The following is a 13518-nucleotide window of genomic DNA, read 5'->3' on the forward strand; positions in this document are numbered from 1 at the left end:
AGACGAGAGTGAGCAGTTATGAGATTGCTCCAGCATGGAAATCCGATTAACCAACTCTTGCCGTTCTTGCTCTTTCCGTTTTTTTTCTCAAAAGTTGCTCTAGATATAAAATAACCTTGCAAAACTACGTTTAAGCAGACCCACACTGTTACCGGGGTCACATCTGGTGTTTCATTAGTGGCAAGATAGGACTGAATATGATTCCAGATTTGCCCCACGAAATTCTCATCTGTAAGCAGACTATTGTTTAAATTTCCAGTACAATTGACCTTTATCATAATTAAGAAAATGCATGGACAGCCTTTCAGAGGCATGATCTGACCGTGTGATGGGTTCAATATCAGTAAAGGTGACCCTATTAATTAAACCTTTGTCTGCCAAAATTAGATCAAGCCTAAAATAGGGTTTGTAGGGACAAGAATAAAAAGGTATAGTTTTGAGATCTTGGGAAACGGGAATGCCAGATATCCACCAAGTTAGCTTGAGAGAGAGAAGGCTACCACAGCCACCCTGTGAAATCAAGAGAAATTCCTGAGGAATTATCCAAAGATGGGTTTAAAAGTAACACTGAAGTCTCCCCCAATAAATAAGGATCCTACAGATTTTTCCATGATCATATCACTTAAAAGATTTACTCCTGGGGGAATTTTGCACTACTGCGGAACGCAGAAAATAGCAGAGGAGACCCCGGCATGTCATGAGTGGAGCGCGTCCCGCGGCACACGCTCTGTTCGTGGAGAAGATGACAGCCCGGTGCACCATTCGCGGCAAAAAGAGAAGGCCCCCAGTGTGCTGCAAACGGCACGCCGTGCCTTCATCTTTGCCACGGACGGAGCGCGTCCTGCCGGTGAGAGAGAATGTGTGTCAGAGAGGGGAGGGGAGGGTGAGAGAGAGCATGGTTGGTAAGGGGGAGTTGGGAGGGTGACGGAGCAAGAGGGTGTGAGAGAGAGTATGGGAGGTAAGAGAGGGTGGGTGGGGGGGAAGCTTGAGTGTGGGTTTCAGAGAGAGGGAGCCTATATGAGGGGAGGGGGTGTGGGGGAGGGTGAGAGACATCCCCCCACTCCCCCTCCCCTATATGAGGGGAGGGGGAGTGGGGGGATGCTTGAGTGTGGTTTTCAGAGAGAGAGAGCCTATATGAGGAGATTGTGAAGGAGTGTGTGTGTGTGAGAGATTGGGAGCGCGAGTGTAAGAAAAAGGGATTGTGTGTATGTGAGGGTGCTAGCCTGTGTGAGACAGAGCCTGTGTGAAGGGCTGCGTGAGAGAGAGACATAGGTAGCCTGTGTGAGGACGTATGTGTGAGAGAAAGAGAGCTTGTGTGGGTGTTTATGCAAGAGAGAGGGCCCTGTATGAGGGGATGTGTGCGTGCAAGAGAGTGAGGGAGCCTGTATGTGTACTAGAGAGAGGGAGCACATGTGTGAGAGAGGGAGGGACAGAACTGAAAACAGGGTCAAACTCTGGGACTGGCGATAGAGTGGAAGGGGTTGAGCCTAGAGGTGGAGGAGTTGGGGCCTGAGAGGGCAAAGTGGCCAGTGGAGTAGGGAGAGCAAGTGGAAGGGACACTCTTACAGTGAATTTCTAGGGAAATTCTGCTCAAAATATTTAAAATTCTGCAACTTTATTACAGAAAAAAGTTATTAATTTCAAAAGCGTAAATTACTGTATCGGGTACGATTTTCGATATCTTCCAGCTTCTCAGTGAATGAAGCAAAGTTTGTTTGTAAGTTCTGATGAGCCTTGCGTAGTCAAGAAAGATCTTCAGCCTGTGCTTTTACCCAAACGTCTGCGTCATCCACCCTCCTCCCTAATTCTGTAATGTCTTCTTTCAGTTCTCCCACCAAGTCCATTATTTCCTGTTTATAAGTTTTACGGTCTTGGCACAGGTCACTAAACCAGTTTCTAATCTCCACCCGAGTTGGAAAATCAGATTCTGAATGACATATGTTACCTTCTGAGCTGCTATCCGCATCTGTGCTATCAGCCGCCGCCATTTTTGTGGAAACAGTCTCACGGCTTGAGTCAGTTTTCTGATAAGAGAACTGTCGAAAATCCACCGATTTTCGCTTGGTGAACATCAGCAAATCTTCCACAACAAGATTGAGGGATGGAAGGAGTACAAAATCGTGGATGCCTTAGATTTTAGCACAATTTGCCTATGTGGAGTCAGAGCTCTTGGACAACTGGCAGCCTTGATGATGTCATTTCCTCCCGGAATTACAGTTTTGTTACTAGGTTGATAAGGATTTGCCCACTCTATCTTAATTTTTTGTTGTTGTGTTTAGTTTAGTGCAAACATTTTTATTGCTTGCACCTTTTTACATGTTTTTTTTGTTTTGTAGATAGTAATCTAGCAATCACAGAGTACCATCAAACAGCTTCTCATGACCGACCCCTTGGCTAGCTGTGGCATACATTTCTAAGTAACAAAAGTCGCTGCCATGGATCACTTTAATGTTGCAAATTTACAATCCTAGATGTATGCTTAAGATCAGTTCATGCTGCACTACTCAATATTCCAATTCCATCCACAGGGGCAGCGCGTCTTGCAGAAACTAGAGAAGGCTCCTTTCTCAGTCACAGCTCCCAAATTATGGAATTCCCTTCCCTCTACAATTGTGTCTTGTTACATGTACGCAGATATTTTGCAAGAGCTTGAAAACATTCGTTTTTACGAGCGTCTGGGTGACTTAGTCATCCAAAAGATTGGTCATTCTTTAATAATTCTAGCTTGGAGAGAGGGAGGGCAACGGGTTTTGAAGGGCAGGTCTAATTACTTTAGAATTGTGAATTTTTTTTTAGTAATATGTTTTCCTTGGTTTCAGATTTTATGAATGTTTTTACTGTATGCCGCCTCGAGCACTGGAGTAAGTACAGTAAATAAGATCACTGCAGTGGCCTGTATGAGCTCGTCTACAGAATTCTTCTACTCCCTACCACTCACCTGTGCTCTTCTTCCTTCCTCCGTCTCTTGGATCCTTTTGAGCCCCAACACACGGATCTTCCTCCCGCTCAATCCTTACTATCAGATCAGGTTTCTCATCTGGACAGCCTGCTCCTAATAAAAGATAATCACATCTGTTACAGATCACCAATCAGTCAACGAAGGGAGATACTTAGAAACACATCTAGGACCCAGGAGATGGTAATTACAGGGCACTCCAACTACCCAGAGATCTGCTTTCCAGCACGTCACAGACTGTGCAGCATGTTCCTGGAGGATGATGGGGGCAGCTTGGTGCACAGGCGGGGAATCCAACTTGCAATTTTCAAAAGCCATTTACTCACGTTACGTGCACTTAATGTGGGGAAAACCTATGGACAATTCAGTGACACATATTGTAGCACTAATAGGGGTAAAATGCATTTACACACGTAAAACCCAGTTTTAAGCATGTAAATGCTTTTGAAAATCAGGCCCAAAGGGCACAAGATAGAACAAGAGCTCTGGGTAATTAGCCAGAAAAAGACAGTGCCTTGTGAAAGAATTCACACCCCTATACATTTTTCACATTCTGCGGCCTAAAAATAAAGCAATACAGGTTTCAAGCAGATAGGCAAGTTCAGAATGCACAGGTTCATGCATCTTCTCGATCCAGGATCCACAGCACAGCTTACAGCCTTCAAGTTGCCAGAAGCATTGGGGTAAGCCCAGTGATCTCTTATGAACCCCTGAAGAATAAGCCAAGTCCTCAGGGGTGGGGTTGCAGGTCTGGGCTGAAGACAGGTTTACAAACAAACATAATCAGCTTACTGGGCTAGGAGTAAACAGATGTAACCCGTGGCTCAAGAGTGTGTACACACACACACACACACACACACACCCCAAAAAAGGCAGACCTTGGTTCAAGACCAGTCAGGGGGTTTTATTCCTTACAGATTTATTTCATTACCTAAATGTGACCCAGGATGCTACCTCTAATCTTTAAAAAAAAAAGGGTAAGGCAGCCTAGATTGCAACTCGTATTCTATTTCTTCAATAAATGCCGATCTAAATGGGATACATGTGAGGCCACAAGAGCACCACCTCCTCCACAGGGCCAGGAATCGTTTGCTGCTTAGACTGATTCGACTTTTCCCACTCTTTTTAAAATGTTGTGTGGTTGTGTTTAGTTTGGTTTGGATGTTTTTAGCAACAGTATTGCAGTTAAGGCTTGAGTGGGCTCTCCCCAGTCTGCTGCACTTGAGACCCAAACAGGTTTTCTTAAAGGCTGTGGTTCTATGACCACCACCGGAAGGCTGTTTTAATCTTGGCCGTTTAATTAATAAAATTGCTACTCCAGGTTTAAATATTTGCTTCAGATGCTAATAAGGCCATTCCTGCTTTCGGCGTTGCAGAAGTTTGGGCTTCCGCATGTTTTTCAGACTTGGTGCAAGCGTTATTAGAGGCCTCTCCTCGGGTCTGGAGTCTTCTTACTTCATTACTCGCTGTAGTACTAGAAAAGGGCGCCCGTTCTCTCTGCTTCTTTTCTGGCCTAGCCATGGAACCCTTGGCTCAGTTACTTAGTGCATCTACTTTGATTTTGGGCTTTAAGATTTGGGGAGGGGAGCAATATATTTCCTCATATGCAGACAATGTTTTGGTTGATTTGGCTAACCCTAAGTAATCAGCTCGGTATCTGTTGTCCGCATTAAAGAAACATAGTGGGATGCCAAGGTATAAGATTAACTCTCTAAATGGAAGGGGCTTTTTTCATTAGATCTCAGCGCACCAATTCCTGAGGTTTTAAGATTGCATGAAATGGAAGTATTTAAAGGTGCAAACAAGTCAGGAAATCTTCATGACTTAATGCAAGGTCAATTATGTGCCTATTCAAAAGATCAAAAAGGATTTGACAAATTGAATTAACTGTCCTGCTTCTAGGGTTGGCAGGATTAACGTTCCAAAAAAATGAACATATTACCCAGGTTCCTCTATTTGCTTCAGCATTTGCCCTGTGATGTGCCAGCCTTGGGTTTGCTGGCGTAAGCAGCACTCTGTCTGCTTTTGTGTTGCAGAACACATCTTTATGGTTGGGTAAAAGGTCAAGGTGATATGGCTCTCCAAAATCTTAACATTTCTTGAGAAATAATCCACGTGCGGCAGCGTCTACATTTCTCCCTGGGCTGCATGATTGTCAGGCTAGGGGGCTGAAATATTTATGGCAGTTTTGCAATGCTCCTTCACTGAGGTCCTTTGAGTCCAAGCACGTATCTTCCAATTAGACAAGCATTGAAATGTCACATTACTGAGGGGTGGATGGTTAGGGAGCCAAACCAGGTTAAGTAGGTTCTTCATTTTGATCAGCTGCAGACAAAAGGGCTCTCCTTTATTTAAAGAGATATGATGGACATTACATTTGGTCTGGAGTATATGAGAAACAGAATAGGGATCTGAATCTCAATTTAGATGAAGGGGATTGTGAAGAATATGGAAGTCCGTGCACAAGATTTCTGTCAATGTGTCTTAAGAGAGTGGAATTAATGATTAGGCTCATTCATAGTTCCTACAGAACCTCAACTGCTTTTTCCAAGTTTGACTCAGATGCTTCCAATCTGTGCTGGTGTGGATACGGAAGGGTTGGATCATTCATTGATACATGGTTATCATGTAAATTTGTATCTGTTTTTGGGGGGCGGTTGAAGGGGACATTTCTACAATAACTTCCCGCTGGATATTTTACTCCTTTTAGGTCAGCTTGGAAGCTGGGACAGTTCTCGAACTGCTAATAAAATATAAACCCTTTGGTTACCCAATTATTATTAGCTGCTCACTTTACTATTGAGAAATATGGAAATAGGCTTCAAAAGTTACACATTGATGAAATCAGTCCCAGAAAATAGCTCTTATTACAAGGTTGATGTAATGTTAGTAGACCCTTGAGCTACGGCATGATTGATGCAGCCTAGTAGGCAAACCTTGCTGACAGCTGACTAATGCGCCTTAGGCTTTGACAAGGCTGGACCTTTACCTATACCAACCCCGTTCCTCATAGGTTGAGTCCTTGGGTTCCAGGGGCCAGCAGGACTTAGGCGAGAGTCCCACAGGGCAGTCAGGATGAGAGAGTCCGGGGCCAGGTCAAGGTAAGCAGCGGTCAGGGCAGGCAGCAAGCAAGACGTAGTTGAGGTCCGAAGAAGAAGTCAGTGGCAGGCGGCAGGCAAGAAAGTAGTCCAGGTCCGTAGGAGAGATCAATTCCAGGCAGGCAGGTAAGGGACCGGGATGATGCAAGACTATGAGGCTCAGGAACACTGGAACAAGACAAGATCAGGAACATTGGAGCAACACGCATTGCTTGGAGGAGAACCTTTTGCAGAGGCAATGTTAGGAAGCGCTGCTGGGGCTCTTATACCCAGCCATGTGATGTCATCAGCAAGTCTGTTTACCATCATGTGGTCTTCAAAGGGTGCCACGCACACCTAGGAAGACCAAGAGACCAGCCACGTTGGCGACGTTGCCGTGAAGAGCTAGGGCGGCATGCTGGGGTGGCACAGAGGCAATGAAGCTGCTCCTGGGTGAGTGCTGTCGGTCACGGGATGACCCCGCAACTAGCAAACATTAAAGTACCCCCTTCTAAGCTCCCAGGCTTAGGCTTCTGGGGGAAGTGCTGGAAGTCCTTTATAAATTTGGAAAGCTTGGAGATTGGATGCAGATTCCCTTGAGTTCTTGCCTCCGGGAGTCGAAGATTTCCTGGACCTCAAATTCTGTGTCAGTTTCAGATATTGCTTCTGTTAGATTGGGAGGATGACATGAAGGCTAAGATAGCAGCAGAGGTTTCAAGATGGAAACACAAAATACATATACGCATTTTCAGTGTGGGTGGAAGTTTTAGCTGACAGGCGACTGCCCCTATCTGTCACAGGATGGGGGAAAGGTTCAATAAACCTAGGTGCGAATTTGGTCACGGGCATCTTGAGACGAATGTTTTGGGTGCTTAGCCACATCAGTTCCCCAGGCTTGAATTGTGGTGTCAGCTATTTTTTTGAACCAGCTGGCAGCCGCGGTAAGCAGTTGATGTATTATGTCCATAGATCTTTGAGATCGCGTCTCATAGTATTAGCTGCTGGACAGGAGACAGAGTGATATCCTAGGGTGGTGAACAAAGACTAGCTTGAATGGTGAAGATCCAGAAGAACTCAGCACATGGTTGTTGGGATAGAACTCTGCCCACAGGATGAGGGGAGCCCAGTTGTCTTGGTGCTCTTTGACATATGCCCTTAGGAAGCTTGAGGGTCTGGTTGGCCCTTTCCGTCTGCCCATTTCTTTGTGGATGATATGCAGAAGCGAAGTCTTGGTGATGCCAAACTTCTTACAGAGACTTTTAAAAAACAGAGCAGTGAACTGGACTCCTCGGACTGAGAGGATATGAGAAGGAAGTCCGTGTAGACAAAAAATGTTGCACAAAGAGGCGGGCCAACTCTGGTGAAGATGGCAGGCTCTCAGATCAGTCTAAGATTATAGGCCCCACGCAAATCAAGTTTTGTGAAGATTTATGCTCCTTGGAGACTATCAAACAATTGCATGATAAACAATAGAGGATAGCAATTTTTCCACGTGATTGAATTGAGGCCCCTATAATCTATGCAGGGCCTATGTGAGCCATCTTTTATTCCCCCCCCCCCCCCCCCCCAAGAAAAAGCTTACTCCTGCAGGAGAAGACAAGGGCCAGAAGAATCCTCTGTGCAGATTTTCTTGGATATACTTAGACATGGCCTGCATCTCAGGGTCTGACAAGGGGCAGACCAGACCTCTGCGAGGGGGGGGGGGGGAAATCTTCCTGGGTAGATGATCTATTGGGCAATCATAAGATTGGCGAGATGTTAAGTGTCTCAGCCTGCTGAAGACATCTTAGAGGGTAGCGTACTGGGGCGGCAAGCCTAGTAGGTTATGAGCAGTAGCCTGGGTTATGGTGACTGGTGGCCAAGTAAGGTGTTTTTGTATATAGGAAGGACTCCAATGCGCAATTCGCAGTGTGTCCCAGTCTATGACTGGTTGGTGCAGGCAGAGTCAGGGCAGCTTGAGAATAACAGGGCTACTATCTTGGGTAACACATAAAAGTCAATACGTTCAGTGTGAAGGAGGCCTGTTTGCATCATGAGGGGGGTAGTGACCACAGTTAGGTGACCAAGCACAGGCTCCCCATAAATAGAAGCAATAGTAAGATCAGTTGCCAAGGTAGTTGTGGGCAGATTATGCTGCCGAACTAGCACTTCCTCAATAAAAGTTACCTCCTACCCCAGAGTCCATGAAGGCCTCAATGTGGATCACAGTCTCTCTAATGGTAATGCAAACAAGCACCACTAATTGTGGAAAGTGAGAGAATTGGCCTAGGGTTGCCTCTCTGACCAACCCTAAGTGTGCAAGTTTCCCAACTTCTCAAGGTAGCGGCCAGCAAAGTGCCCCTGACTGGCAAAGTAAAAGGCATAAATTTAACTGTCACCGCCTGCATTTTTCTTCCTTGGTAGCCTTGGAGCGACCCAGCTACATAGGTTCTTCCAAGGGAGTTGCCTGCACAGGACTAGGTGAGGATGCTAGGAGATGCTAGAACTGAGGAGCCAGGCAAATGGGACGACGGGAGATTCTGCTCTGTTGTGTGCATTCCTGGAACCAGAGATCCACCTTGATGGCTAAGGCAATCAGGCCCTCTAGTGTGAGCAGAATGTTGCAGCGTAACTAGTCTTTGATTTGCTCAGATAATCCTTGCCAGAACATGGCCATCTGGCTGTCTTCTCCCCAACTGAGCTCAGAGGACAAAAGTTCGGAACTGCACAGCATACTCGCCACAGTGCAAGTCCCTTGATAGATTCTCAGTAATTCCATAGCTGCAGATGAGACTTGACCTGGTTCGTCAAACACCAGCAAAAACTGCTGTAGGAAATGATCCAAGTTCTGGAGGAGCAAATCTTCTCACTCTCACAGCAATGAGGCCCATGCAAGGGTGCAGCCACCCAACAGAGAGAGCATGTATGCCACCTTCGTGTGATCTAAGGAAAAAAGAAAGCCACTTGGAACTCAAAATGCATTGGTTTACAAAGCCCCCGCCTTCCTTGAGGTCTCAGATACCTGAGAGGCGGCAGAAGGTGCGACAGCGGTCCTGGGAGTCTGGCAGACTCGGGTGGAGATGGAGCCATCTGAACTAGGACCGGAGCTGGTGTTGGTAGCTAGACCTGCATCATGTCCATTTGAATCGCCAGTCTTTCGAGCAAAGCAATCACCTGGTTCAAGATGTCGTTGGTGGATATGCTGAACTAATCCTGGTATGGTCTGAAGTACGGACTAGTCCATGGAGTCCAAGGCCTGAATGCTAATGGACCCTTGTGCTGTGGTGCGATTGACACAGCCTAAAAGGTGAACCTACTAGGCCCACGCCAACAGCTGATGAACACGCCCTAGGCTGTGACAAGGCTGGACCTTCATCTATATCAGCCCCATGACTTGCAAGTTGAGCTCTTGGGTTCCAGAGGCTGGAAGGACTTAGGTGAGGATCTAGAGCCGGGCCGAAGTTAAGGCAGGAAGTGGTCAGGCACATACCAGAGTCATGCCCAAATAGATACCAAAGTCAGGCCAAGCGTAGTTGAAGTCTGTAGCAGAGATCAATACCAGGCAGGCAGGTGAGAGACTAGGACGATGCAAGGCTGAACGAAGCAGGGCAGACTGGATGAGGCAGGGCATAGGAATGCTGGATCAAGGCAGGATCAGGAACGCTGGAGCAACACACATGGCTAGAAGCAGTAAGATCTGTTGCTGAGGCACTGTTAGGGAGCAAGGCTGGGACTCTTAATACCCAGTTACAGCTGATTCACAGTTTGAGGGGTAAATTATCTAAGCTTAAATGAATATGGGGGTCATTCGTGAGTTCTTATAATATGGGGCACTAGGCTTGTAAACTGTCTATTAAATACATATATATTACTGCTTCACCAAACATTATTTTATACTGCAAACTAATGTACATGGACTTTGTACTAGAGAAATAATTCATTTTTCTAGTTTTTTGTGATGTTAGTTTGTTCACACATGCAATAAAATAGAAAGTTTAGAAAAAATGTCACTTAAGGAACCCCCACAGTTTTAGCAAGATTATTCCAGATGCTTTATCAGATAACTTGGAATTTGTCACCAGCACCTCACTGCCACTTACAATCAGATTTTCACAAAAGGCAAAATACTAAGACAGTTCTTATGGCACTAAAAGACAATTTTCTGAGGATGCAAGACAAGAGAAGCTTTTCTCTGTTGATACTTTTATGATTTTTCTGCCAACAATCATCTCCTATTACATAGGCTTATGGATGTCTGTGTCAGGGGTAGTTTCCTGAAGTGGTTTTAATTCCTTCTAACAGGGAGATCTCAGCAGGTATCAATGCAGAATTTCTCAGGGTCCATGGGGCCTACTACTCTGTGCTGTTCCATAGGGCTCATCCCTCTCCCCAGGATGTTCATTGACGTCCTCAGCAAATCTGGCCTACAGTATTGCATCTATGCAGATCACATTTAGGTTCTCTGTGTGTCTGGGGGTGGACAGAAGGATATATGTTTGGCTAGATCGATACCTGTGATGGAAATCTAGAAACGGGCTAATGTTAACAAGCTCAAGCGCAATCTCGCTAAAAAACAGAGGCTTTACTTGTGGGCGATTCTCAGGGCTGTCAATAAGGACAAAACATTACATGGAGTCCTTGCATCTGTTACAATATTGGACACCACACTGAACATGGACTCCCAGACTGCGGCAGTGAAGAAGTCTGCTTTTTTTCCCATCTATGGTGCTTGCAGGAGATTAAACCTTTGATTAGTGCTTCCAATCTGGCCATGCTTATTCATGCATTAACATCACTTGTCGATTATTGCAATGGATCTTCCATTAAAATCCTCGAAGTGCATCAAATTGCTGCAGAACGCTGCTGCCCAGTTGCTCTCCAGTTTTGGCTACCAAGCCCATATCAGTCCAGTCCTCTGACTTGCACTGGCTTCCATTCTTGTACAGGGCTCAGTTTAAAGCCCTGTGTATCTCCTTCAAGTCACTGTATGGCCTCTCGCCTCAGCACCTGCAAGCCTCCTCAGTTGGTATAAGCCCATTCGCTCTCTGAGAAGGAGATGCCCCTCCAAGTGCCAGCTCTGAAAGAATCGAGGCTCTCCAAAAAACTCATAAGCAAGCTTTCTCATCTATCATTCCCAGGCTTTGGAACTTTCTTCAGAGAAAGGCCAGGCTTTCCTCCAATCTCTTAACCTTTCACCGTTTGGTAAAGAATTGGCTCTTTTACCAAGCTTTTTGTCCGTTAAGTGCTTTTACAGTTTGTTTTAATCTACATTATGGTCCTCTAACCCGACTTATCCGGATCTTACGCTTGAAGTTTACAGTTCCTCGCTCTGAGTACCTAGGTAATGGAGCAGTCAAACTCGTGGGCTGGCAGCTGATCTCATGCATCATGCGATCTGTAGGACATTGGATGTGCCAGCCCATGAGTTCTTAAAATGCTTGTGGTACCAGCATGGTGCCACTGGCAGAGCTCATCTCACTAGCAGCCTAAGAGGGTAAGGCAGATGGAGTTCATCCCTCCAGCAGCAGAGGAGAGGAGGAGAGTCAGAGCTGCAGACACTAGGAGGAGAGAGAGGGAGAAATGAATACTGGGGGAGCAGGGTGTGGCAAGAGAGGGAAGATGCTGGATAGGTGTGGGGAATGGAGGAGAGAGGATTCTGGGGGTGTGGTAGAGCGAAAAGAGAGAGAGAGAGTGTGGGATGGGGAGAGGGGTTGCAAAAAAAAAAAAAAAAATCCAGAAACCACAACTTCCAAATGTTGGCGCCCTAGGTGACCATCTAGGTCACCTAATGGAAGAGTCAAGCCTGATGATGATGGGAAGGTGGGAGAAAGAGAAGCCACATGTTGCAAAAAGAGGAGGAGCATGGGAAATGGGGTGCTAGTTTTTCACCCTGGCCTCTGCTGGTGCCTAAGAATGTAATATTTTTTCCAGTCCTAATTATGTCAATGCAAAGTACTGGTAAGAAGCCAAAACTTGTGTTCATATATCAGGTCACCATTTGGCCTCATTTACGTATCTGAAACACTTATACTGCCCTGCTCCATGGGAAACCATGAGGGGAAAAAAGCACTGATGTGAACATGACGTTTGAGAGGCATGGAGGATAATATGAGGTACGGGATAGTGTTAGTCTAGTTTATAGGATGAATATGATGAAAAGGTCTGGCTAAGTGATTTTAGAAACAAGTACTGTCTCTTTTAAAGAGGTCTTACATGAGAAAGTCATTTTCACATTTTCTCCTTACTGCAGGTGACAGAGTTAAAAAAAAATGACTTGTATCAGAAAGATTTCCTATTTTTGCCATGGGAGGGAAAGAAACTGAAAAAGGTGACATAATCAATCCCACAGACTATAATGGGAGGTGTGGGGCTGCAGCAGGGGAGCTCCAGGAAATATTCCAGTCCCAGCCAGAATACGGGTATTCAGGTCCAAGGGATCTGGAGGTAAATCAAACGAGGAAAAGTGTGCAGTAGAATAACCCTTTGTATGCCGGTTCATCGGCAGAGCAGAGGGCGTGAGTGGCGCTTCTCTTCTGGCTCCTCCTCCTCCTCGCCTGATTATCTTTCTCAACACCACAAATATCTCCCGATTATCCCCATTTATTATAGTTTCTATTTGACAAATCCTAACTATCATAAGAACATAAGAAAATGCCATACTGGGTCAGACCAAGGGTCCATCAAGCCCAGCATCCTGTTTCCAACAGTGGCCAATCCAGGCCATAAGAACCTGGCAAGTACCCAAAAACTAAGTCTATTCCATGTAACCATTGCTAATGGCAGTGGCTATTCTCTAAGTGAACTTAATAGCAGGTAATGGACTTCTCCTCCAAGAACTTATCCAATCCTTTTTTAAACACAGCTATACTAACTGCACTAACCACATCCTCTGGCAACAAATTCCAGAGTTTAATTGTGCGTTGAGTGAAAAAGAACTTTCTCCGATTAGTTTTAAATGTGCTACATGCCAACTTCATGGAGTGCCCCCTAGTCTTTCTATTATCCGAAAGAGTAAATAACCGATTCACATCTACCCGTTCTAGACCTCTCATGATTTTAAACACCTCTATCATATCCCCCCTCAGTCGTCTCTTCTCTATCCCAAGATATTTATTCTCCAGTGCCCAAAAACACCACCGAGTGAACAGAGCCGGTTATGGGAAGTGTGAAAGTACCTGAGGGAAAGGGATCAAACATCAACATGATCGTCAACAACTGAGATCAGAAATTAAAAGGATACATTTTAACCAAGTAATAAAGGATAAAAGTCTGAACATTTCAAAACTAAAAAAAAAAATCATCTTTACCCAGTGATATCAGAAACTCATAATTCTCCTTCATGGTCTCCTTGTAAAGCTCCTTCTGCCATTCTTCTAAGATCTCCCATTCCTCCTCCCAGAAATAGACGGCGACGTCCTCAAACATCACAGGGACCTGGAACACAAGCCGTTACACATCAACACAGAACGTGACGGCTGAAAAAAAGCTGCAAGGCCTGCTCAGCCT

General features: G+C 45.5%; 1 protein-coding gene across 1 annotated transcript in view; it reads right to left on the minus strand.

The window, feature by feature from the left end:
* The window catches only part of LOC115083956 (oocyte zinc finger protein XlCOF6-like), a 39841-nt gene that overhangs the window by 5811 nt on the left and 20512 nt on the right, over window positions 1-13518 (minus strand). Inside the window, exons 2-3 of the mRNA XM_029588130.1 lie at window positions 13320-13446; window positions 2939-3052 (exon numbers count right to left, since the gene is read on the minus strand). Coding sequence (XP_029443990.1) covers window positions 2939-3052; window positions 13320-13446 — 241 coding nt within the window. The remainder of the gene's footprint in view (window positions 1-2938; window positions 3053-13319; window positions 13447-13518) is intronic.

This window comes from Rhinatrema bivittatum, chromosome 2, assembly GCF_901001135.1.
Source record: "Rhinatrema bivittatum chromosome 2, aRhiBiv1.1, whole genome shotgun sequence".
Taxonomy (NCBI): Eukaryota; Metazoa; Chordata; class Amphibia; order Gymnophiona; family Rhinatrematidae; genus Rhinatrema; species Rhinatrema bivittatum.